Here is a 27,012-nt window from a genome sequence, read left to right on the forward strand (position 1 = left end):
TTTAAGAATGGAAATTTATTTCAACATCAGTAACAGTACATTCATTAAAAGGTTTCTAACAGTGTAGTATTGTAAAAAAAATACTCTCAACAGCACATCGTCTAGCTTGACAGTTTAAAAGTCAGAACATAGCAGTACACTTACAGTAGGATAGTCAATCACATTTTTTTTAACCAAGAGATGCAAATGGCAGGGAAAGACCACTGACCATTGATAAAATACCATACTTAATGGACTATAATGGCATCAGACACACATAACAGAAACAGGAGAAATCAATATGACAGCATTAGGACTGCAAATCTGGGTTCATACACAGGGACATCTAAAAAATGAAATGAAGGAAAAATAAGTAGATTTGAGATTAGTTGACTCTGCCAGTCCATCCATTTTTATATCAATACAAAATGGACTCAGTAGCTTCACAGTGCTTTATCACAAGAGTTTCTTTAGCTGTCTCTCTGCTTTTAACACTTCCCATCTATCACCCAGCTAAGCAAAGGTTGTTGTCACAGCTGTTAGTGGAAAGTTCATACTTGCAAAATATGTGCTGTCTGAAAATGAGAAAAGAGGAAGAGGAACTTCTTTTACTCTGCGGACTTTCTTTCTTATATTCTTCTAAGTTAGCCACATAAGAGGATTTACGTGTTTTTTTTTTTTTTTTTTTTTTTAGCCAAGCAGTGACGGGCATGCCAGGACATTTAGACTGAAGTTCTTTAAGCATTAGCAGCGCAGACCATGTTTTGTTTTGCTCGAAGATGAGGAACAAAAGAGAATTCTGCAGATTTTAGTCTCTTCAGCTGGTCATACACGAGGGTGTTTGGCACTGTGAAAATGGGTTGGTAGATGTTAGAAAATGTTAGAAAATGGTTGACTTTCTAAGCCTGACTGTCAGGCTGGACAGTTTTCCACCCAGTTGCTAATAGCTGCGATATACCCTGTGCTTACATTAAAATTTCCACTCAGACCACAGCAAATATGAAGATTTTAGCTCCATGGTGACATGTGGAAAAGACTTATTCTGATAAAGAATGTCACATGTTTGTACTATTTGTATTTATTCTTTGTGCACAAATCTTTTTCATCATTTTAGACTTAATACCCTGGTGAAAATGAAACCTTTGTGGTTTACTAACCAAAACCAACAGCCACTTATATAATACTCTGCTAAACATTAAACTTCATATATAACAGCTGGTGAAAAGGGAAGTTGTAGAGCTTTACAGCCCACTGCTCTAAGAAGGAAACATGGCCTGAAAAACCTGAACTAGTTATGACCACAGGGATGTTAAAAATATAACGCGGCAGAAAATGGTGGAGTTTGGGTGAGAAAGTTGCAAATACAAAAGACTGCTACAGTGTGTAGCTCTTTTGAAAAGCACACCTTCTGTCAGAAAGGATGTTTGGTACCAGGTGCCACTTCAGCTTGCTTGACCCAATCTTAACATTAGCCAGTGTCCTATGGAAGTTGGCATACTGCTGCATCCTCACTGTCAGTCAGGGCTTTTGTGTCATGCTTAGTTAAACCCCACTCTCTGGAAACTAATGGAATGAATTCCCTTTGACAGAAGTTTTACTGTGTCTGCTGGATGTTCACAATGCCTATGTTCCTTAGGGGCAGTTGCTGCCCCCAAGTGGACAAAAACTTTAATTTACAGCTGATAAAAACAAAACAAAACAAAAGAATTTTGGCAGAAAAATTCAGTTTAATCAGCAGAAGCCCATTACCAAATAGTCTTTGACGACTGGATCACATGACTACTTGGATGAAAACAGTTGCTTACTGCAGATAATAATAACCCGATGGTGTAGATTCTGTTACTGTAGCAATCTGGAGTTTTTGTTAGAATTTAGCAAGTAAAATATTCATTTTACGGCTCACAACTGCACTGAAAATACAGTTTTGATTTGCCATTCTTATCAGTTTAATATTTAGCCACAGCAGAGAGCTGTTCTAAGGAAATGAAGATCTATACCCACAATGTACTTCCTACCACGCAGAAAGCTGTCTGTGAAAGTAACAGAGAGTTTAGCAGCTAAAGAGTCAGATATTTCCCTTAGCAATATGTGGAGAACCAGAACTAAATCAAAAACTATCCGGCTAGACTCAGAATCAGATTGGCTGATGATGGCTGCACTCTGTTTCTCCCCTCTGTAAATTATACCTGTACTGGCTTGTTGTACTTTTTACTCTGAAATGGTTAATGAAGAGTTCTTGCAAAATTACCAAGTCAGTGTGACATCCTCTTTATCTAGGGCTTTTCCTCTGATCTCATTGTGATTTTGAGCTTCCTCTCCCGATGGTTGTCTGGGGGGAACAAAAACAGAAAGCATTTCAGAGTGCTTTTTTTGTGTGAATGACAAATAACAGAATTAGAACTCAACAGAAAGTAGTAGTTCATGAGAAGGTAATAGGTTTTTAACTTAAAGAGAGGTCGGATCCTAAATCATCAAAAAAACAATCTGGATATGTTGGAAAAAATCTGCTTGTCAGACACAAGTGCAATTGAGACATGAATGTGAAACAACTGGTTGTATTTATGCCATACTCCAACAGGGCGAAAGACAAAGAAAGTAATCATTCTAACTGACATGGTGTCACAGCGGGGTGCGCCGGTGTGTTTTTTGAAACAGGACCCAAAAGCAGATGTGGACGAGGAGTTGCAGGTTTAAACAGAAAGCGATCCTTTATTTGGATGATAGCAGGAGTTAAACATGGAACCCTAAACAAACTAAAAAAAACCACTAAGAAACAAATACTATTAAGTTCTATGACAATGACTAAGCCAATGGTGGAGATAACAGACAACCTGACCACGACATTCAGAAAACAGAGGACTTAAATACACACATGAGGCGATCAGGGGAAGTGGAGACACATGAGAGCACAGCTGACTCAAATGAAACATAATGACAATACAGGGGAGAGTAACACTAACTACAATGAACAAAGAACACCAGACTCTTACAAAATAAAACAGGAAACACTGAGACATAGACATGGAGATAAAACATGACATGAACTTAACATAACCACATAGACATGAAACATAGACGCAGGAACCAGGAAGACTGGGTACAAGGGGAGATGACAGAAATAACTAAGAAATAAGGTCTGAACAGCAACCTAGAAATTAACTAGATTGAAAATGAATACAAAAATACATAAAACTCAAACACTGGGTCACACGACCTAGTACCGTGACACATGGATTAAAAACTATCAACATTTTTTTCAGAAAAGTACTTTTTCTACGTTTTTTACAAAAAAAGTACATTTTTTGTTTGAAACATAGGGTTAAGCTTAAGAGCTGGGGTTGGGGCTATGCCAGGTAACGACTAAAGCAGAAATTGTACTCTCTGGAAAGTGATAAAATGGTAGCTTACTACCACAGTCTGTTGATCTTTATGATCAAACAGGCTGCATAGTGCAGTAAACACTTATTTCAGCCACTACTACCATATTTGCCTGAGTATGTCTGCACAATTATAAAGACCAACTCTTGGACCATCGCTTTGTACCAAGCTGACCAAAGTATAAAGTTTTCCACTCTATGCCGTAGTAGTGTCTCTTTTTCTTTGTGACAGTTTTCATCACATCTCATCAAAACCCGCATAACATTTGTGGTTTGGCTTTATTCCTGATTTTTCAGGTATGATGACGCATCGGCACACTCTGTAACTGGTTAACTTGCGCTTGAATCCAAGTGTGTATAGTTTAACTCACTTAAATGGTGCATCTAGGGAAACAGCCTTCCCTGCTTTTTTCACAGACACTGCGTCAGATTTGATTTAGATTTTAGAAAACTGAACTGTCAATTCAGTATTGACTTTTCAGAACTACAGAGCTAAAATACCAGAAAAAAAGAGACATAAATGCTCTGCAATCCCTTAGACAGCAGGCGATCTGTTCGCCCTACTCTGACCAAAGTGTACTCTAGTGAAACATCCCTGTTAGATCTCTGGAGAGCTATTTCTAAGAAACCTTTGAAAAAAAGAGAAAAGTATGGCGTAGTGATTAGTATGGAGCCTTATACTGAAGGTGATACAATTTACTATCCACATTGTCTTTTTGTTGTTGTTTGGTCATTTGTTGCTGTGTGTGTTTGTAAATAGATAAAATTAAGACATAAAGGTGACAGTTGTTGAGAAGGTTTTCCATCCATGCATCCATCCATGGCCAATTTAGAATAACTAATTAAACTTTTAATTGATGTATCAATTAAAACTTCCTCCCATAGTTCAAAGATGTGGACTATGGAAAACAACCCACACAGGTACTGAGAGAACATGCAAAATGTATGTACGTCTGTATGGTGTAAGGCAGCACATACAAAACTTATGCACAGGCTGACAGACATAAAACTCTAAAAATATTTAGAAATGCAAAATGTAAACAATGACAAACAACAGCAACAATAATAAAAAAAATAATTCTGTCAATTTATTTAATATAAATTGCCAAGCCAAAGATATGGTGTAAAAAAGGCCGAAAGAACTACATTGATGATGACCTAAACTTAAACCTATCATTTTAGTTCTTTTTGACGTTACTCTCCCATTTTTTCCTAATTATCAAATGTCTTTTCATTATCAAAAGTACTTTTTCTCTGAAATGTAGGGTTAGAATTGGGGCGAGGGGCACAGAAGTCAAAATGTATGTAGACCTCATGAGGTAAAAAAAAGAAAAAAAGAAATCTGCTTAAAGCCCACACTCAAGACAGAGATAACAAAACTGAAGAAAGGAAAAAATATCTGAAAATAAACAGGTGATTACTGCTGTCTGTGTTGGAATCTCTGTCTGCATCTGTCTCCACAGATGCCCTTTTCCTTTTGGAGCCCTGATTGCTTTTGTGTCCTGACCGGTTGGCTTCCTCGTCCTGCTCATCAGAGCTGGTTTCTGGCTCATCTGTCGCCGAAGATGTCTGTTAAAAAGAAAAGGATGCACAATTGTTCACAAAAGAAAGAAGTGTATATAAACTAAAGTCAGCTGTTTTTGGTTGTTGTTGTATTTTTTCAATAAAAATTGTAATACAAAATGAGTTAATGTGCTAACAAAACCTTCACGTTCTCTGTTTTGTTTGGGCGAATTACCTTGCCATTTGATGATAAGGAATCTTGCTTTTGTAGAGCTGGGTTCAGAGTCTCCAACACCACTACTGCTACAAAAACATAATAAAAACTATTCACTTGTGCATTGTCAATTTTTAGTAACCTTGGTTTAAAAGCAATATTTGACTGAATTTCAGGAAAAATCACAGAGACATCCTACTTTACCTGGCCGTAATGATAGAGTGAGGATAGGCACCTTCTTCCCCTTGCTTTCATCTGTCTTTCCATTCACCTCCTCTTTCTGATCCTGCTCTCTGACTACCTGCAGGTAGAACATCCCCACACCATGAATTTAATTTGCCCCCTCTTTACTTCAGCCTCTTCTAATTTTATTGTAAGAAGTAGAAGACCTTAAATTACCTTGTGGTTAGGATCCTTGTCAGGTGCTTGCTCTTCTGTCGTTGCACACGATGATGAAGGAATGACAATAGATGAAGATGATGATTCTGCTATGTCTGCAGAAGAATTTGTGTTTACCTCCAATTCAGGGCTCTTTTGAACTCTTGTTCCATCTTGTAAGGCTGAGGATGAATCACTTTTTGGCACTTGACTGGATATGGACTTCCCCCGATCAGATAAGTCCAAAGGCCCATCATTTAACTCTTTTAACCCTTCTTCAGACACCCTCTCAACCTTGGGTAGCAGGTTTTCCTTTTTCTCTGTTTTCTCTGTGGGCTTTGTTTGAATCTCCACATATTCTGGCAGATTTGTCAATCGGAAAACCACAGTTGGCTCTCTGGCAGGGGGCTGAACGCTGCTCTGCTTAGGAAACGGAGGACTAAAAACCTGCCTTCTGGGGCTGGCCTGTTGCCTCATTGGGTTCAAGCTGTGAAAATGTTGTGAGTGTGGATTGGGTGAAGTTTGCACTACTGGATTGGTGCCGGCAGTAATCCAATCAGATGATTCAGATAGAGACCAGCGAAGAGAAGCAGAGTTGCTGTTGATTGCTTGAGGATGTCGGGCGACAGGAGCATGGACAACATGTCTGCCGGGTCGCACATCTCCAGCAGCTGGGACAGAAGATCTCCTAAGCAGAGAATTAGTAGGCATGGAGGAACACTGGTCGAGTCCTTCAACATTTTGAATTCTAAGGTATGAGAAAGAAAGTCAAGTCTGTAGGAAAATCTTTTGGCAGTTAAGGTTTAATTGGTAATGTGATGCAGTACTTATTTTTCTTCAGTAATGATTAGAGCAGAAGCTGCCTCTTGCCTTGTTATAGCTATAATTACTGTAAAAATGGATGAATGGATGGATGGATGGTTGGATGAGGACAGTGGTTCCTAAATGGTTTGGTGTATGAGGCTATGAGGCCGTAACATGTTGCAACAGGTGCACATCATGAATAAAATAACTAATGTGTTAAGGAGCTCCTGTAAAATGAAACCCAACTTCATTTTCACAGTTCTCAGATGGTAAGAATTAGGTTTGTGTGACACATCAATAGCCCCGACTGGGAGCACAAGTATACTGTCCCAAGCCCAAATGTGTTATCTGAGGGAAGATGTTTGCTCAGGCCAGGAAAACTAAAGAGGCCCAAATCTTGGACAACTAAAGTCCCGAATCTTAAGCAGAAGTGGAAAGATTATTTGTTGGATTGGTTGAAAGTGTCAGATAAGGCAGTGGTGGGAGGTTGGGAGGGGGGAGGTTCTATTGCAAAGTAGAATAAACCTTATAAAACAGCAGCAAGACTCTTGTTATTAAAATAAGAAAGGAAAATAAATTGAGCTTAAATTACCCCATACAGATGTTGGCATAATGACTCAATACAAGAACAAAATTGTAGTGGAGTGAATGAGGGAATGTCTGAAAGGTGATGTAGTTGTTCATTTTTGGCAAGTAAAGCATGCAAACTGTAAGTTTTGTGTTCTCCTTAACCTTTATGGATCAATACTGGTGCAGAAATGTGGGAAAGTGTAATATTCAGACTCTATATGTAGAAAAAAGTATTGACTTTGGAGCACATAATCACTAATTTGATGAATCTGCTGTTACTCACAGTACATATCCTCATACAGTGGCAGATTAGCCCATTTCATGATTTCCTATGTCTTACCTCTTCTCTCCAGCACGAGTCACAAAGTGTTCTTTCTTCCATGACGGCAATGTGAGGGCTGACAATGGAAGAGCATCCTGTTTGAGCAGAGAAGGGCATGCAGCAAAAGAAGTCACCATATTACATTAACCAATGTTTTGTCAGTTCAGAGAACAATTTGAATTATCCTGAAACATTTTTGGTTTATCTAATTTGTAAATGCAAAATCTGTAGCTAGTTAGCTTAGCATAAAGAAAAAAAAAGAAAGAAAATAAACTAAGCTACCTAGGTAGCTGTCTTTGTACCCATCACAGAATAAATAGAATAAGACAAAATATGTTAATATTTAAGGTTGAGGAGAGCTAGGATTTCACTATTTTCAGTCTTTAGCTTACTGTGTGCACTACCTAAAGCAACATTTTGGCTCGATTTTGAGAATAATGCTTTACAGAGGAGACCAGAAAATATAATGTAATCAGTCTGATTCATAGTATTTCATGTGCTAAGCTTGTACAAGTTGCAGGTAAAAGGCAATGGGAACTTCCAGAAAGAAAGGGAACAATCATAAATCTATGATATGAGACTCAATGACGGAGTGTTGTAAAGAAGCAGTGTACATGTGTATAGGCAGCTTCTTATTTAAAGTGTCATTGTTAGTGTGAAAATGGACTAATGGACTTTTCTGTATTTGCTTTTTCATTACTGAGCTGCGTCACCAAGTACAACCTTATATTATCATAATAACCAGCCTATTGCCAAAATGTCATTTGGAACCTGTAACTAAAATGTTAGCTAAGCTTAAGAAAAACTCCACATAGAGGGGTTAGGTACAACACAGTCTTACAAGTTCCTTCATACAGTATAATGATGGTGATATGAAAGCAACACATTTTTTGACATGTGGCTCTATCAACATCTGTAGCTCAAATGATTTGGAAAATCCACTGAAAACAGACTAATACTGATGGATAAAAAGAAACATAGCTGATCTTTCCCCTCACTCAGTCAGAGCAGATGGCTGACCAAGTGTCTGCTGAATGTCTCTTTTCATTAAAAGGGGGTTCTTCCTCCCCACTACTGCCAAGTGCTCTTTAGTATTGTAGGGGTTTTAATTTGTAATATAAAAGGCTTGAGAAAAATGTTGATGTTAACTGGTGCAGAGGAAAAAAACTAATTACCAATATAAATATAAATAATGATAAATTTAAGCATTCATCTTAATGAAAAAATAATTAAGGTGAACAATACATCTTCTTGTAGGGTTTTATATGTTCAGTGAGAGACTGAAAAGCACCTCTGAACGACACAGGAAATCATTCCTGCCTGTGGCCATCTCCCTGTACAACATATCCACTTAACACACTGTTTATGGCAACAGCTACACCCTTTTTGCACATGTTCTTCCTTTTTCAGCTATTTATTAATAAGTGACCTTTATGTATATATATGCCTGTATATATTGTGCTATTCTTAGTTAGTGTATTGTCTGTCTTTGTTAATGGCTGTTTATAATGGAGCACTGTAACGAAAAAGAATTTCCCCTAGGGATCAATAAAGTATTCTGATTCTGATTCTGATTATAACCCATTCATGGTTGGTCAATGGTAAGATGAGGGATGTTTGGCAGTTCTACATCTCTTATTTATCTATCATGTATGCATAGAATCATAGATACAATAATAACACTTGAAAGCTTTTTAAGACATCTTAGAGCTAATGTTCCATCACTGGTTACTGGGTAAGTTGTTGTCACTAACAGTGTAATCGTACAAAAAACAACTTAAACATGTGTGTCTTGATTTTAGCAGAAATACATTTTGCTTCTTTTGAGCTCAAATATCATTAAATTCCGTAGAAAAACACAACAAGCTTTAGGTTGTGCCACATGCTTCTCTCATGTAATTCAAATGGCATCACTGTCCCTTAAGATGATGGAAAATAAGCATACATATTTTTCTGGTGGTAATTGTTTCCCATTTGTTCTCTTCACTTTAATATTATTTTAGATCTTATATCTTATTCTTTCATACCTATCTGCAAATTTGGATTATTTACACTTGGTGCTACAAGTTGTGATCTGAATCGTTTTGCTTAATAGAATAGTGCAACTAGCAATTAATTGAATACTGAAATTGATTATTATTCAAAACAAATGTATGATAAAAATATGAAAAAACAAACTTACAAACTGGCTTCGGTTGATTCCTCTTAACTGTCTGCCTTCAGTTTCTGTTTGGTCAAAGCCAGAAACTGCATGTATTTATTAAGTAAGATGACAGAATATAATCACCACTATTGTTCATTTTTACCTTCAGTTTTCAGTTCGACATCAGGCTTTACTGAAATGTTGCCATCTGCTGGCTTGTTGCTTGGCCTGCTGGTTGTTGTATTGGACAGGATTCCAGATGCGGGTGAAAGGGCAGGGGAAGAGTTGGGCTTGACCTCTGTGGTGGTGCTACTATTAGAAGAGTTGTCACTGTGACCTTTGCTACACAAACACACACACAGGCACAGAATGACGACGGTTTTAAATTTTGTCGTGCATCAAAAAATACAAATATGCCTAAAACAATGTTCCTCATAAACAGAAAATACTAATATAAGATGTATCAGCATTAGTTTTAAATTAAAGATTAGAACAACCATATCGTTAAATAGCATCTACTCACTCAAGTGCTGCTTTTAAGTTTCTGTTTTCATCTTTAAGTTTCTTGTTCTCTTTTTTCAGGTTGTTCATCTCTCCAGCTGCAACACAAGCAAACGACATGATCAGAGTACACATCAATAGAATTGTCCTTAAACAGCATTTTTAGTAGAAAATAAACTGGGGAAACATTAATGGTGTCAAAGGTTAAAGAACAGACAGGAAATTCACTGTAAAGGAGTTTCGTAGAGATGCAAGATGGATAGATGGATTATTGAGTAAGAACAGAATACCAAGTAGAGAGATGTGCTGGAGACTCTGAATCTGGGAGGCTTCAAATTCCTGTTGTCTTCTCTTGGCTACCTCTTGAGTGACCGTACATCTGTCACACAGCCCAGCCCTAAGCCTGCGCAGGCAGGAAGAAGTCACTTAGTAGCACACCTAATAACTAGGCTGATGTGACAGTAGCTCACATTATGCAACAATTGAAATGAGTTTTTTTTCTTTGACAAAACTAAAAACAGCTGTAATTAGTCATTAGTTGGGTTAGTTGGTTTTTGAATTGCCAGTTAACCTAACCTCAAGCATGTCTTTGGATTATGGAAGTAAGCCAGCAGAAGGCACCCCTGTGGAGTGCTGGTTAGGACTGCAGCTTCATAGCAAAATGGTCATGAGTCTAAATCCAGCATGTTGCCTTTCTGTATTAATCAGTCTATATTAATCAATTTACACAAAAACTAGAGAGAACAATTTTATATAACTTACAGTTACAGGTAATTAATAAGTACCTGTTGAATTTTGATGCTAATTTTATGTTATATGCGATCTCTTTCCAATAAAAAGAAATTACCATAAACATTAGATCACTTTTTGTTAGTGAGCAAACCACTTTATTTCTAGTGTTTTATACAAGAAAAGAAAAATGCAATGTAACATTGATACCTGTTTTCCAGAACCTTAATGTTTTCGGTGAGTAATCTGTGTTGTTCTTTCATCTGTTGGTTTCTGGTAAAAAGTTCTTCCATTCTTTTTGTGTCACTATTGACGCAAAAGAACACAAGGTGGTTAGGCTTCAATACTAAAAAAATGTGTTTCAGAAAGATTGTATTTCCTCATAGTTTAAATATTATCGTAAGCTTGTATTTCCGTACCAGCCTACATAATGTTCCTCTTTCCAAGTGAAAGGTAGTTATGTTATAAATGTTGTATATGCATCATATAGGTTATTATGGAGGTGGATGAAACAATGGTCTTTCATTATGTTACATCTCTCTTTACTTGTGTTCCAGTCACTGAAGCAGTGTAGGTAGTTCATAAGAGAGGTCTGTATCTTCATTCTAAATATTTGACATTCAAGGGCGAGTAGTACTATAGGCAGAAACATGGATGTGCCATGGGGAAACATTGCAGAGCGACTGGTTCAGGATACTACCAAATAAGAAAGAGATTGTGATACAGAAATTGGATCCTTTATCATCTAGTGTAAGTGCCACCACATGGTTATGTTTTTTTTTTGAAACTGCTGTTTTTTATAAATGATGCAGACCAAAATTGCCATTAGATTGGCTAATTTGGAGGTCCCCAAAGTGGGGGGCAGGTCCCTTTGTGGCCAGAGCCATTGCCTGGGGGGGGGTTTGCAAATAAGTTGGTTTGGAAACATATTATGTTTCCAAACCAACTTCCTTCCAAGCCAAAGACTACAAAATATGATGAAGCATATCTTGCCTTTGGCTTCATCTGCACAAGTGCCAAGGTAGTGATCCCCGGCAGAATTGGTTTCCCTGCGTCAGGAGCACACGCTGGGCTCTCCAAATCACAGACAAACAGTATCCCACAGTTGTTTATGTTTCTGAACCCAGTTTTTCACAGAGGGGCTTCTTTGAGGAAAAAGTATTGATGGCAATCTTGAATATTATTACACAGGAAAAAAACAGCTACACATAAACTAATTACACCATGACGCCTCTGTCTTTCTAAATGGAGGGACAGTAATTGAGTGTGTATATGTAAGCGTGTAAAAACTGCAGAGAGTAGAATTAACAGTAACAGTATTTTGTATATCCGCCGTTCTAGAAATTCATCTCATGTAAACAATAATGTGGAGCACAGCTGATGTGAAAAAAGCACACACCTTTGACATTGCATGACGAACTCCGCATTCATTGTCCACACGTAAACGCAAAAAAGAAATTTTTGAAAATCTCCAACCTGGCAGGAGTTTGAAAAAAATATATCAGTTTTCGGTGATTCGCAACGCTGGTTATGTGTGTTATGTGCGTTTTCAAAAATACCCGTGTAGGTGTGGACATAGCGTAAAAGACTTAATAGTTTATTTTATTGCTATCTGTAATTTATTGCAGTTTATATATGGGTGTGTGTGGTTGGAGAATGTGGGGAAGACCACTGGGCTAATTGATCAATAATGATGCTCACATTAAAACTAAGCAGCTGTCTTTTTAAATACTGCAGTCATATCAATACAATTTGCTGTTTCATTACATGAAGGAACCTTTCAAATACAAGCGCACTCATGCTCACAGGTGTACACGCGGGTGCTCACAGACACAAACTACACCCTTTTTGGCTCCTACCTCAAAGCACACTGTGCGCTGTCAATCCTGCATGCTGCACAATAATATTCAATATTTAGTATTTACTGTTATATTCACACAGATCATCGCGATGATGTTGTTTATTATATTGCTCTGTTTTTTTTTGCTTGTTTTCTCTTTTTTCTTTCTCAACAGGTGATCCAGGTGATTGATAAATGTATTTTTTGTCTGTTTATTTTGTTGGTTTTTGTTTTTTGCCCTTTATCACCATTTCTCTTCCCCGCTGTTTTTCTTTCCCTCTTTCTCCCTTTTCTTTCCCCCAGTCATGTCTGTCCCGTGTGCAGCAAGTGAAAAAAACAAACAAAAAAAACAAACAATAAAAGCAAAGGTGAATCAAATAGACCAATACGGCAAGGCTGGGATGGTCCATTTGGTAAAGTAAATCCGTTTGGCATCTTTCTTTGCCTTTAGACAATAATTCTGATGGCAAAAGAACCAAACGAGACAGGCGAAAAAAGTACATAAATAAATAAACAAATAAAGTGGAAAGTGTTAGGCAGGGCCTTGAGTTTTTCATAATTCTGAATTTCTTTTTGTGATGCTGCATATTTAGCAATGTATTTATTAATTTGTGCAAGAAAATAACAAAAATACTTCACAGAAAAGTACATAAAGTACAGTCACATACATAGTGACATAAATTATTTTGCACATCCTGAAATAAAATGATTGCTGCACCTATCTAGAATACTGAAGGAAATCCATCTTATACAGTGTCATTGTCATGGTCTCCGCTCCTCGACAGCTGACAGCTGTCAGGTGCTTTGTTTTTGTTTCCCTTTCTCTCTCGCCCTCTTCCATTCTCTCTTTCTCCTGCCGGGGCGGAGCTCAGTATGGGCTCCTGCCCCTGGCCTACACACCTGGAGGTGATCAGCACATCTGTTGCTGATCATAAGAGATTGGAACCCTTCTTAAGAGGGCGAGTCTGCTCTACTCGTCGCTGGATCGTTGAGCCATCAGCGTCAGTCGTCCTGTATTTTGTAAAGTCAGTTTGTGAGCCTGTCTGAACCAGGAAACTAATGTTTTTTTTCTGCCTGTGTATAGATCGCCTCTGGACCTGTTCTTTCCCTGTGCATGGCGACTGAACGGAAGCAAGAGAGATAAAGGAAAGGAGAGGAGATGTGCGAGGGCTGAATGAAAACCTTCCCTTCCTGGACTCCTGCCTCTTTCACTCCTGGACCCTGGAACCCCGGCCCCTTTTCCCCTTGACATCACTATATGTATATATGAATTCCACTGTAGAGGAACACTGTAAATAAATGCACCTTTTGAAGACACGAGTGGTCTGCGCGTGAGTCCGATCTACAAAACTTGACAGTCATGTTATGATTTTCAATGACTTAAACATCAGTATGCATTGAAAGAACATTGGAAGAAGAAATAGAGGTAAACTATGATGGCTTAACTTCAAATGAGAATAAGGAGCAGAATGGAGCAAAGTAATAAACTATTTCTGTCACGGTCCTGGGTCTCCTGACCCAGCGTTTTTAGTTCTTTGTGATTTTTGTATTATTGTACTTGTGTGTGTGATTTATTCTATGGCTTCTAGTTTTGATCCCTTGCCCTTCATGTCTCCCTGTGTGCCCCTCTGTGTATCTGTGAGCCCTCGTCTCTCCTTATGTTTTATTCCATGCTTCCCCTGCCCATTATGTCTAAGTTCTCCCCGTGCTCTCTCTTCCCCCTGTGTGCCCTCTATGTATTTATGAGCCCTCGTCCCCTTTCGTGTTTATTCCGTGTCTCCCCTGCCTGTTACGTTGGTGTTCTACTCGTGCTCTCTCTCCTCCTGTACTTCCTGTTTCACCTCTCCCGTCGGTGTTCAGTTCACCCCGCCCTGTCTCGTTATGATTATCAGTGTCACCTGTGTTCCCCGTGTGTTCCCACTTCCCTCGTTAACCCTCTGTGTATTTCTGTCTGCGTCTCCCTCTGTTCAGTGTGACGTCGTCCCTCATGCTGTGTGTGATTCCCTCGTGTTTCCTGGTGAGCCTTATGTTAGTTTTTCCCCAGTCTAGTTTTGTATCGCCTATCATCTTCTGTTACGCAATAAAGCTGCCTTTTGAGTTTATTCCCTCGTGCCTGTGAGTCCTGCATTTTGGGTCCTACTCCTGCCTGCCGCACAGCGTTCCTTGACAGTACGACGTCACCACAACATGGACCCAGCAGACTTACCCGGGGAGAGCGATCTGATACGTGTCCAACGCCTAGTCGAGTGGATAACCCACACTTCCAATACAAGGGCAAAGATTGTGGGGATAAATGCTATCGAAGCAATCCTCAAAGGAAATTCTCATCTCCGCCAGGTCAGAGGATGTTTGGACTTATTGGCCAATTTGAATGAAGCCCGGGAGGCGGCGCGAACTCGGGAAATATCAGACTTGGCCCAGCAGCAACAGACAACAGCCACCCTGGAGCAGCCGCGTCAGTTTCACCGGCCGGATGAGGTTTTGCCCGGCCCTTTGGAGCTATCTGCGGGGAAGAAACGGCATTCACGCCGCCGACGCGCCACCCCACAGCCGGACATTCGGCCTTCTAATTCACCTGCTGTGCTACCAGAAGCTCAGTCGGCTCCCTCGCAGCTACTTCCAGCTCGGTCAGCTCCCTCGCAGCCCTTCCCAGCTCAGTCAGCTCCCTCGCAGCCCTTCACAGCCCCGTTAGCTCCCTCGCAGCCACCCTCAGTTCCGTTAGCTCCCTCGCAGCCACCCTCAGTTCCGTTAGCTCCCTCGCAGCCACCCTCAGTTCAGTTAGCTCCCTCGCTAGCTCAGCCATTAACTCCACCACAAGCTCCATTTTCACCTCTACCATCGCTTCAGTCATCAGTTCGGTCTGCCACTCAGTCGCCCTTAGCTCCATCATCCACACTACCACCTGTTTCTCTTCCACCACAACCGTCACTACACCCAGCCACTCAGGCTGCTACTCAGTCCGTCATTCAACCCATAGCCCTGCCGTTACCATACCCTGTAGCTGAGCCACTAGCCGTCCGACCCACAGCCACTTCAGCCACTCCTTCACCCGTTACACCTCCACTACAACCATCACTGCAGTCTCCAGTGTCCCCAGTGCAGTCTCCAGTGTCCCCAGTGCAGTCTCCAGTGTCCCCAGTGCAGTCTCCTGCAGCCCTGCTTTCCCCAGTGCAGTCTCCAGTGTCCCCAGTGCAGCCTCCTTTAGCGCAGTCACCCACTCAACCACCAGCACCACAACTGTCACTACCTCTAGTTCATTCCCCTGTGAAGTCATTAACTCCACCACCTACTCCACTCTCACCACCACCGGTACTACAGACATCAGCTCAGGTCCCCGTGTGTCCAGCAGCTCAGGTCCCCGTGTGTCCAGCAGCTCAGGTCCCCGTGTGTCCAGCAGCTCAGGTCCCCGTGTGTCCAGCAGCTCAGCTCGCACCTGAACCTTTGGCCCAGTTCCCCGTAGCAGTGCGGTTTTCTAGCCAGCTTAACGTTGAGCCCGGGGTCCCAATCCTCTCTGGCTCTACTTCAGCTCCTGCTGGAACCTCGGATGAGCTCATCCAGGACTCCGCGGCTCCCACGCCGCCATCTACCTCGTCCGCTGGGGGTTCCAGTGAGCCCGGCCAGCGCCTCCCTGTCTCCGCTGGAGGGTCCGAGGGGCCCGTTCAGCCTCCTGTCTCCGCTGGAGGGTCCGAGGGGCCCGTCCAGCCTCACGTCTCCGCTGGAGGGTCCGAGGAGCCCGTCCAGCCTCACGCCGCATCAGCTGGAGGGCCCGAGGAGCCTGTCCAGCCGCCATCTGCGACCGCCTCGTCATCGCCTGGCCCGGCTACATCCGCCTGTGCTTCTGCTACGCCTGGGCCAGCCTCTGCAACCTCGCCCGGCCCGGCCTCAGCCTCTGCAACCTCGCCCGGCCCGGCCTCAGCCTCTGCAACCTCGCCCGGCCCGGCCTCAGAGCCTTCGTCTGCTGCAGCCTCCTCAGAGCCTTCGTCTGCTGCAGCCTCCTCAGAGCCTTCGTCTGCTGCAGCCTCAGCCTGTGCTTCGCCTGGTCCCGTCTCGACTGGTCCTGTGCCCACCGGGCCTCGGCCAGTACGCCTGACACTGGGGAGCCGCCGCCGCTGCCTTCCGCGCGGCCGGCCCCCTGAACTGCACCGTCATCGCCTGAGTGGCCGCCGTCGCCTTCCGCACGGCCGGCCCCCGGACCGCCTTCGCCTGAGTGGCCGCCGTCGCCTTCCGCACGGTCGGCCCCCGGACCAGCGCTGTCATCGTCGCCGCCGCCTCCCGCGCGGTCGGCCTCCTGAACTGCTCCGTCGTCTCCTTCACCGCCGCCGTTGCCTTGCGCACGGCCGGCCTCCTGAACTGTTTCCACGTCGCCGCCGTTGCCTTGCGCACGGCCGGCCTCCTGAACTGTTTCCACGTCGCCGCCGTTGCCTTGCGCACGGCCGGCCTCCTGAACTGTTTCCACGTCGCCGCCGTTGCCTTGCGCACGGTCGGCCTCCTGAACTGTTTCCACGTCTTCGCTGTTGCCTTGCGCACGGTCGGCCCCCTGAACTGCTCTGCGTTTGGGTTGTTTTCTTGGGCTCCAGTGTTTGCTGTGCTCTTCTTTTGTTTTCTGTTCCGAGCCCTCCGTCCTGGGCCCCCGCCGCCCGCCCTGGGTTGTTTTCTGTTTGGTTTTGTTTTTCTGTGTTTGGGCTGTCTGGAGCCAGCCCTTGAGGGGGGGGTACTGTCACGGTCCTGGGTCTCCTGACCCAGCGTTTTTAGTTCTTTGTGATTTTTGTATTATTGTACTTGTGTGTGTGATTTATTCTATGGCTTCTAGTTTTGATCCCTTGCCCTTCATGTCTCCCTGTGTGCCCCTCTGTGTATCTGTGAGCCCTCGTCTCTCCTTATGTTTTATTCCATGCTTCCCCTGCCCATTATGTCTAAGTTCTCCCCGTGCTCTCTCTTCCCCCTGTGTGCCCTCTATGTATTTATGAGCCCTCGTCCCCTTTTGTGTTTATTCCGTGTCTCCCCTGCCTGTTACGTTGGTGTTCTACTCGTGCTCTCTCTCCTCCTGTACTTCCTGTTTCACCTCTCCCGTCGGTGTTCAGTTCACCCCGCCCTGTCTCGTTATGATTATCAGTGTCACCTGTGTTCCCCGTGTGTTCCCACTTCCCTCGTTAACCCTCTGTGTATTTCTGTCTGCGTCTCCCTCTGTTCAGTGTGACGTCGTCCCTCATGCTGTGTGTGATTCCCTCGTGTTTCCTGGTGAGCCTTATGTTAGTTTTTCCCCAGTCTAGTTTTGTATCGCCTATCATCTTCTGTTACGCAATAAAGCTGCCTTTTGAGTTTATTCCCTCGTGCCTGTGAGTCCTGCATTTTGGGTCCTACTCCTGCCTGCCGCACAGCGTTCCTTGACAATTTCAATACCGGTCATATTAGTGAAAGATCAGGAGATGTTTACCAAGTTAGCAGGATTGTTTAGGTTCACCACATGAAAAATCAAATTCAATAAAATTAGTGCTCTAATGTTGCATATGTTAGTTATGGCTGGGTTATACCCCCAAGCAGTCAATGCATTGATGCCAGTGCTATGTTTTTGTTATCTATAACATTTTGCAGTGTGGACCTTTCTACTTATGTTTTAGCTAACTAGAACCCTCAGCAGCTTACCAGCCACATGGAAACATTTCTTGTTTTCTTTAAATTTAACGCCTGTGTGTTTTAATGCAAAGAAACTGCAGAAACATAATTGTTCCTTGTTAATATTTGTCGTCATGTAATAACGTAGATATAGTGTTGTTTTGTGTTGCACCATGTGTTGATAGAGTACTGATTTAACATTAATAGTGTGTTGTATTTTCACTGACTGGCTCAAAAAATATATTTGAATTCTATTAAATATTCCACATGTGCACTGCATCCAACATGATCATTATTTGAAAGCCTTTGTTGGAAGACACAGTTTTGTCAACTGTGCTAATTGTGAGCTAAAATCCACAAATATTAATGATTTCTGTTTCTTTTTATTAAACGAGTCATTGTCTTTACTTTTGTTTAATGTTACTATTTACAGCTTCAGAAATGTAAGGTTGAACATTACAAAAATGTTGTATAATTTTTTTTTAATGTTGATGTGAATTTATATTTACAAACTCTTTTTATTAAGTAACCTAATGTAGATATAAGAAAATAAGAAATCCATGTGAGGCAATTCCTCCAACGCCTACTGGAAAGTAGGCTATATGTGAAGGGGGAGAAGTGTGAATTTCATGTGGACTTGGTGGCCTTTCTGGGGTACTGTCAAGGCCCAGCGGCACGAGGGAACAGAGATGGACACAGGTGCAGAAACCAACCCGGAAGCGAGACGATAAGGGAACAAAGGATTTATTTCCGCCCACAGGCAAACACAAGCAAGAAAACTACGCGCCACTAGTGTGGTGGCGTAGGATAATCTAAGATAACGGAGGGTGACCTAGACACCTCTAGGAGACGGCTGAACAGCAGAGGCAGCGGGGAGGTGGAAACAGGACTAGGTAGGGGCCGGGGCATTGGTTTCAGGGGGAGGTGACAGGTGGGGCGGAAGGCGTGGTCGTGGTCGAAGCGGTCGAGGCGTGGGGAGGCAGGCAAGTGAGTGGTGGGCCGCCAGGCCACGTCGTATCAGCAGCAAGCGGCCCAGGTCCAGGAAGGCGGGAGTGAGGGAAACAAGACCTCCACTCCAGATGCTACCTATGGGGATAGCAGATACTCAGGCGATGAATGGTTGAGAGCGCAGGTCTGATATACTGCCGGAATAATTGCTCACAGGTGGTCAGCCAGGGAGGAGCAACCGAACTCCGCCTAAAGGAGGAGGGGCCACTGTTGGAGACCTGCAGGTACCCACCCAGACCATGACAGGTATATTATTGAGCAGGGGAACCTGAATCCTGACGCAGTAAAGATACAAGCTGTGCTTGAATGGCCCGAATCCACTAACTGCCGACAGCTCCAGCGTTTTTTCTCGTTTGCCAATTTTTGTCGCTGGTTTATAAGGGACTCTAGCAAAATCGCTCTACTAGATTCTAGTATACTTCTCCCAAAGTTTCCTTTCAGTGGGTTCAGCCTGTTCGAAAAGCCTTCTCCCATCTCAAGGAGTGGTTTCCCATGGCTCCCATTGTACGACAGCCAGATCTCAGTCCTCAAGTCATGAACTAGGTGGATGCATCAGACTGTTACAATAGAGAAACGGTAAGCTCCACCCATGGGATTTTTACGCTCATCATCTCTCCCCAGCAAGCAATTATGACATCAGAGATGGGGAGTTTCTTGCCATTAAGCTCGCCCTGGAGGAATGGAGACATTGGCTTGAAGGCACTGCACAGCCATTTAGTGTTTGAACTAACCACAAAAACATGGAGTACCAAAAGGTTTAACTCTCGACAGGCCAGGTGGGCACTGTTCTTTACCTGCTTTAATTTTTCTATCACTTACAGATCTGGCTCGTGGAATGTGAAACTGGATGCCTCCGCAGGATCTGATCCCTGATCCTGAAGCCGCCTCTTGCTCGGTTGGAGCAGTAACTTGGGAGATCGAGTCAATTATGTGGGAGGCACAAGAAACTAACCCCAACCCTGGGTCTGGCCCACACAGCACATTTTACCTGCCACCCTGGGGTCCAGCGCTACTTCTGGTAGCCCACACTGGCAAAGGACACCAGGGAATATGTGACCGCCTGCATCACCTGTGCTCCAAACAAACTTTCCAAGCAGTCTCCGTCCGGATTACTTCAGCCTCTTCCCAAGCCTGGCCGACCGTGGTCCCACATCTCTCTCGATTTCATCACTGGGCTGCCACCCTCCGCAGGTAACACCACTATTCTGACAATAATCGACTGGTTTTCCAAAGCTGCCCACTTTGTCGCCCTCCCAAAGCTCTCCACAGCCATAGAAATGGCTCAGCTGCTCACCACACACGTGTTCAGCTCCATGGCATTCCAGAGGACATCGTCTCAGACCGAGGACCCCAATTTAACTCTCGGGTATGGAGGGAGTTCTGCTCCACCCTGGGCGCAAAGGTCAGTCTATCTTCTGGTTGTCACCCCCAGAGGAGACAGAGTGGACCAATCAAGAAATGGAGGCTGCTCTATCGTCGTTTCTCAAAACCAAGCCGCCTAGAGTGAACAACTGCCGTGGCTCTTGTATGAACACAATAGCCTCCCATCTGCCACGGGGATGTCGCCCTTTGAAGCATTCCTGGGGGTCCAACCTCCCCCTGTTCTCGGAAATAGGAGCACAGGGTCACCTCTGTGCAGCATAACCTCTGCCGGTGCCGCTGCGCTTGGTGAGCCACTTGGGCCGCCTTGCTCCAGAGCAGATTCCCTGGAACCGGCCTGTAACCCCTGTTTCCCTGGATGCCTGAACGTGAGTGTGACAGTCTGGCAAAACGTGTCAATACAGAGGGGAGAGGATCTCAGGAGCACAGTGAGTGAGCAGAAAGCAGAGTGAGAGGAATGAAGCGAGTGGAACACCTTTTTCCCTGTCTACCCATGGACCCCTGGAACTATTCCCCCCACCTTGTATATATTGCACGTGGTGTTGAAAAATAAAGAACTCAGTGTGTGCCTGAGAATGACCTGCCAGTTAACAAAAATGTATGTATGAACATTATATATTTATATGTTAAAGTGTCTCAAGACAAGTAGATAGAGCATTTTAAGGGGGGAAAAAAAAGAATAAAAGTCACATTTTTGAATATATCACCACACAATCAGCCATACTTTTGAAAAATCACAAAAATAAACAAATAAACTGCATAAACAAATACATATACGAATATTTTGTTTTTTTTAAAAGAAAAAGTTCTCTTTACTTACTTTTCCACAGAAATTAAGCAAATATTTTGTGAGTCATTATCTCACAGAATAACTTGTTGCAACATGAGCTTCCTTCCAAGTTTGTGAAATGTGATGTTTGCGGGGGGCATAGGACCAGCATGCCTACCTGTCTGATTACCTGCCTGTCTAGTCAACAAAGACTTGAGGCCTACTCTGGATGAACCTTTTTATACATATTTTCAGCACTGTCTAAATGTGATTGCCCATATCACAATGACTCACCAGCCTTTCTTGTTGGACAGCTCTTGAACTTTCACCTGCCATCCTTGAAGAAAAAAATATAAAAGACCTTTTAAGGAGCACATGTGTTGGAATTATCTTATGGAACTCTTGGATACCCATTGCAATCATTTAATTTTTTTTTTATTCCACTTACCTTCTAGTTCTCGCTCGTGGACCTCCTTCAGTTTGTGGAGGAGGTCATTGAAACACTCCATTTCTACAGCAATCACCTTTGCACAGAACATGCAAGATTTTAGTTAGTTAGAGTTGTTAATTTTAGCTATTTTTTATGAATAACATAACACATTCTAAATCGAATGTTTTTAACTAAAACTTTACTAAAACAGTAAAACAAGTCAGTTGAAGTGCACAGGCGTTATAGCCGGAGGACTTTCTGTGCATGTGAGAACTGAGCATAGGACACTTTGTTGTTATTCACATGTGGGAGCAAATTCTTACTTATTTCAGGTCTGATTAAAACTAGTTCAACCGGTCCTGCGAGGCATGGGATTTAGTTCTGCAGTATGTGTTTCTAGTATATGAAAAACAGCCTTGAAACTTTTGAGTGCTCATGTACTTGCAATAACTTACAGTTTTACCACTGTAAATACTTTGTAAACAACAAGTGATACTAATACATATTGCTTTTTTGGGGAACTTAATTCTTCATCATTAGGTTTTTGTAGACATTATACCATTTCGTCTTGGTTCAGTTCTGGTTCCTGAAATGCACCAAACTAAAGAAGTATGACCTCAATGACAGAGAGACTACACAAAAATATATTCCATGATTGGAAAAGAGTAGGGAAGGTCATAAACCTACATAGCTATGCCAATGAATACGTTGAATTTGTCTGTTGAGTTTACTGAGTAATCAAAGACCTATTATTAATGTAGTTCAAATACGTATGCCTCCATTTTTATGTATACTTAACTACTCACACTATAGTGTGACACTAGTGCGACATACTTTGACATAGTGTCACACTACTCACACTATAACAGTTTTGGGGTGGTGTATTTGACCCTCCTTTAATCAGAGCCATACCCTTTTTCTTTTATCATGACTATTGTGAAGGCGCATGGTAATATATACACTTGGCCTTTGAGGGTTTATCTGTAGTAAGTGTATGCTGTCAGTCCACTGTTTACCTCAGCTGTCAGTATGTGTCCACATCTATTTAGTCTTCAGGAAGCTGTAAAACTTTGTGAAAGGAGTCATTGAAGCTCACTTCTGTTCCGTGACAGTGATACTGATATTTGTTGTTTAGGACCTTCTCTTGGTAAGCACTGCTTTTCCACTGTTAGCTGCTGGTATCCAGTGTTAGTGGTGCTTTCTATGAGTGGATCAAACATAGGTGGGCTTGGACACTTAATGAATAAACTCGTATATGAAGCCATTCAGCCTGAGCTGTCCCTCTGATATACTCGTTTCTAGTACTGTCCATCCTGGTTACTACCACATGAAAACCTTAAAAAACCTTCAAGTCTGCTGCATCCAGCTCTGCTTCCTATTTTTCTTTTGTCAGTGCCAGCGTCTCTAAACCATACATCAGAGCATGACTCAGCAGTGTCTTATAAACGTTCCCTTTCACTCTCACTCCTGCGCTTCTATTGCAAATCAACACCTCTCCAGACTCTGCTCTCACCACAGATCACAATGCCATCTGCAAATATCATAGACCCCAGAAAACTCTTTCTGCCATATTGCTGCTCACTGATTGTCACCAATTTTCCTAACATAGCTTCAACAACTCTGCCCCATGGCTTCATTTCATTTAAATTTTCATGGTGCAATGTAATTTTAGCATTAGTAGCATTAGCATACTAGACTTCTCTGGAGTAGCTGTAGATTAACTTTTGTGTGAAGAATTTCGTAGTTTATAAAACTACCAAGTAATTTCCCCAACACATGAACTCAGAGATTTCTTACCTTACACATTCACTTTATATTATGAACAGTATGTGAATTATTAGATGTTAGCACTGGTTATCTCTGGTTATATTTTTGTGATAGGTTACAAAAGTTAGCTTAGCTAGATATTTAGCTTTTTATGAAACATGATAGGGAGGTCATTGTAAAAGGTTCTGAAAAAAAAAACTGACCAAGAAAAGTTACTCGGGTGGTGGGTCATAGCCTCTGTGTTTGAAGAGCATTTTTTTAATGGCCAGCAAGAATCGATGTCTTTAGTACAAAAACAGATGTCGATTATGTATTAAATTAGATTGTGATCTCAGTTACCTATTTTAAGTCTTCTTTAATATAACGTAGTATTGATTTTTGTACATGATGCTCCTATTAAGAGTATGAAACATAATAAAGCAGTTTGTGTATGCTTTAGTGCGTGGCTATGGTGGCTGTAGATCGGGAGCAGGTCATCTACTGATCGAAATGTTAGTGGTTCAATTCCTGGCTCCCCCAGTCTGCATGCCAAGTGTCCTTGGGGAAGATACTAACCCCAAGTTGCTCTCTAATGCATTAATCAGAGTATGAACGTTGCTTTTTGTACGGCTATTTCCGTCATTTCCTTGCCTAAAAATGGCGGTCTTGATTTTTGTGAAGGAATCGCTCTCATGACTCACTGAGTGAAGTCACTGCCAATTGGTGGCATGCAGTCTGTGGATGTGACTTTTTCGGATGGTCTCCGACTATTTGGAGCTGAATAGGTACTCAAAAAGTACCTTGTACCAGGTGCCACCACTTTAAAAACCAAGTCGAGCTGAGCCAAGTAGGTGGAAATGGGCTCAACTTCTTAGATTTGCTGGGTTAAAGTCAAGTTTTCTGTATCATCAAAGCTGGTTCCTTTTTTACCTGGCTAAATCACCCTGGTTTCTAATGCTGAACGCATGAACTGGTCAAAAGCTGGTTATGTTCTAAGTTTCAGTTTAAAATTGTCTGGAACTGCCATGTTTTAATTAATTATTTTTTTGTGCAGCATGTCTGAAGTTTGATTTAGTTATAGATTCCCTGCTGTAGGAGCACTTTTTAAAAATGCAACTTGATAAGCCGTACCTGATTAAAATGAGGTAAATGAAGCTCAGCTGTAATGTTACAGCTGCATACAGGAGTTTGTATGCAGTCTGTTGGTGATGCATAAAATATATAAATGATTTTAAAGTTGCAGAGGTCTAATGTACAACAACCACATTGGAAATAAATATGCAGCGTTAAAAAGTTTACAGTTTTTTATTGCTCTGTGCTCTAAATCCCAAGATAAACACATCGCTGCAACATTACTTTCTTATTTGTCAAAGTGTTGCAATTAACTATTATGTTTGTTCTTTTTATCATCATTTAATTACCATCTGATTGGCGTAGGCAGCACTTATAGGGATCATGTTGTGCAGAAGCTCTTTTTGATGTGACAGTGCCTGAAGCAAAAAGCTGAACAGTGAAACCAACAACTATGACTGCAATACCCGTTACCTCTGACTAGAGTTTTAGGCTTTGTCAAGTCATGTTATGAATGTCAGATAAGAAAGCCTGACTATGTAAATTTACTTTGTAGTAAATTTACTCAGGTCACCACTAACCTGTCTATCATAGGGTTAGGGTTAGGTAAATGTACACATCTTTTTATAGAATATTTGCCCCTTTGACCACATAAATGGAATGAAAGCTATTAACTGACAAAATGAGATGCTCATCTTTTGGCTGAAACAAAAGTCAGACTTAAACTTGAAAGGACAGAAGAGATAGCTACCTATACATACTTGTCTAGGTGGCTATCTCTTCTGTCCTTTCAAAAAAGTTTCCTGATATTTTTGATGGAATTCAAAGCTGACATGCTGCAAACTAAGTTTAAAAACAAATTTCCTTTTGCCATCAATCTGCATATCCCAACATTTTCATATAATCTTTTTATTTCCAGTATAGCACAGTTCCTTGAGGCCTAGGGCATCATTAGCAATGACCCCAATTCAAACTCCATCGGCTATTTAAATATGACATTTTCTTTCAAAAAGAAGTTCTCCTGAGTCTTGGCAACCAAGAAACAAAGAAAGCAGTCATGGCAAGTGACATAGATCAAAATCCATTTACATTAAAAAACAAACAAACAAAAATCAAACCTTTAGCTTGAGTCTAAGATCTTAAAGCATTAAAACAAAAACAAATACGTCGGTTTGGTTATCCTTGATTTGATGAAGAGTCTGTTGGTATCTTCTTCCAGTTCCTTGTAAAAATTTGGTTTGCTTTCCTCAGTTGTCTGATGATTTAAAACGGATGCATTTAAAGGACTCTGTTGTCCAGCAGACATTCGGCTCTCCCTCTGCTTATTCATTTAATAATACAAAAACCCTAGCCTTAGACCTGGGACCTTAACAAAAACCCTATTATCAAACCCATTTTTCATACCACAATTTACCTCACTGCATTTTACTGGCACAGTGAGTGTGAAAAGATTTAACATGAATCATACAAGTTTGCATATTTATGCAGATGCATAGACATGATCGCTAACAGCACAAATACTGTGATTTAGCATTTTGATCGGCGTGGATTCGGCTCTCTCAACGTGTCAGGATATGTTAGGCAACTGGCTGTTCACATCACCTCAGCAGAGCAAGAAAAGACCTGTCTGCTTTTATGTTCCTGCTCTGCTATCGGTAGATCATTATTCACTCTTACACATACACACACACACACACACACCCCTACATGCACACACCTACGCATGCATGTAAACACACACACACACACACACAAATTATTATTTATGAAATTACACTGAATTTCCAGGCTACTAGCTCTGACGAGCTAACTGCATCACACGTTTCTGACTGTTGACAGAAGTATTAGCACGTTATGTGCAAACACGTAGTTCTAGATGGCACACACCTTAAGAGAGAGATAAAGAGCACACTGGAGGCACATTTCACTACTGCAGCTTTAACACAGGGATTAAAAACACCTCCCATCAGCACAGGACATTTTCTGTTCAAAACCAGAGGTGAGCTGTGTGTGTGTGTGTGAGAGAGACAGGAAGTTTTGTGGTTCAGTCCTCAGTCACTGCTGTCGCACAATGTCAGCTGATGCTGTTCGAAACAAATAAGAGCAGGCAGGGTTTCTGCTTGCTAAGCTAGCTTTAACCGTGCATGTAATAAGACCATATACTTAGATTGAACTAATTCTGAATGATTACAGAGACATTTTAATTCAAGACCACAAAGCTTCTAAATACATATCTTTTCTCTGAACTCCTAAAATAAACCCTAGAGGTGTCCTTATGAAAGAACCCTGTGCCTTTGTATTTATTTATATTTATGGGTTGTAAATGAATACATTGTGTAACACAATGTGAAGTAAATGTGTAATTGCCCCCAAAGTAAGGTCATGATTGTTTCCTGTTCTCTGTGTTGGCTCAATCCCTGCCAAAGCTGCTCACTTGTCAGCAAGTCTATCCTCGTCCTCAGGCAACAACTCAGAGCCAAATCAATTCCCACTTACCAAAACAGCCAGTGACTGCCTCTCTCTCAGCCGCTTCTACCTTAGCCAACGCTTCTTTTCCACAGCTGGACGTAGTGAAATGCAGGCGGCGGGAGACCAAGTGTGATAAAGAAAAGAATGAGAATAGAATGAGTTGAAG

General features: G+C 42.0%; 1 protein-coding gene and 1 long non-coding RNA gene across 7 annotated transcripts; one reads left to right on the forward strand and one right to left on the reverse strand.

The window, feature by feature from the left end:
• Nucleotides 1–27,012, reverse strand: rbbp8l (retinoblastoma binding protein 8-like). 6 transcript variants are annotated; one of them, XM_080295434.1, is made up of 15 exons: nucleotides 26,874–27,012; nucleotides 21,579–21,654; nucleotides 21,425–21,467; nucleotides 10,731–10,826; nucleotides 10,082–10,194; nucleotides 9,814–9,889; nucleotides 9,454–9,632; nucleotides 9,330–9,373; nucleotides 7,166–7,242; nucleotides 5,473–6,139; nucleotides 5,278–5,374; nucleotides 5,095–5,162; nucleotides 4,778–4,925; nucleotides 2,228–2,308; nucleotides 1–826 (listed from the first exon to the last, which is right to left on the reverse strand). In XM_080295434.1, exons 2-14 carry the CDS (start codon nucleotides 21,637–21,639, stop codon nucleotides 2,253–2,255), a joined length of 1,725 nt encoding a protein of 574 aa, XP_080151560.1. In that variant the 5' UTR covers nucleotides 21,640–21,654; nucleotides 26,874–27,012; the 3' UTR covers nucleotides 1–826; nucleotides 2,228–2,252. The 6 variants fall into 6 exon arrangements, with proteins under 6 accessions (XP_080151560.1, XP_080151559.1, XP_080151558.1 ...); XM_080295433.1 differs by having other exon boundaries at nucleotides 1–325; nucleotides 5,095–5,159; nucleotides 5,473–6,199; XM_080295432.1 differs by having other exon boundaries at nucleotides 5,095–5,159; nucleotides 5,473–6,199.
• Nucleotides 13,222–13,677, forward strand: LOC145423214 (uncharacterized). Its single transcript, XR_013904320.1, has 2 exons — nucleotides 13,222–13,361; nucleotides 13,445–13,677. It is a non-coding gene; the product is annotated as an uncharacterized LOC145423214 (long non-coding RNA).

Source organism: Astatotilapia calliptera, chromosome 20 (genome assembly GCF_964374335.1).
Source record: "Astatotilapia calliptera chromosome 20, fAstCal68.1, whole genome shotgun sequence".
Taxonomy (NCBI): Eukaryota; Metazoa; Chordata; class Actinopteri; order Cichliformes; family Cichlidae; genus Astatotilapia; species Astatotilapia calliptera.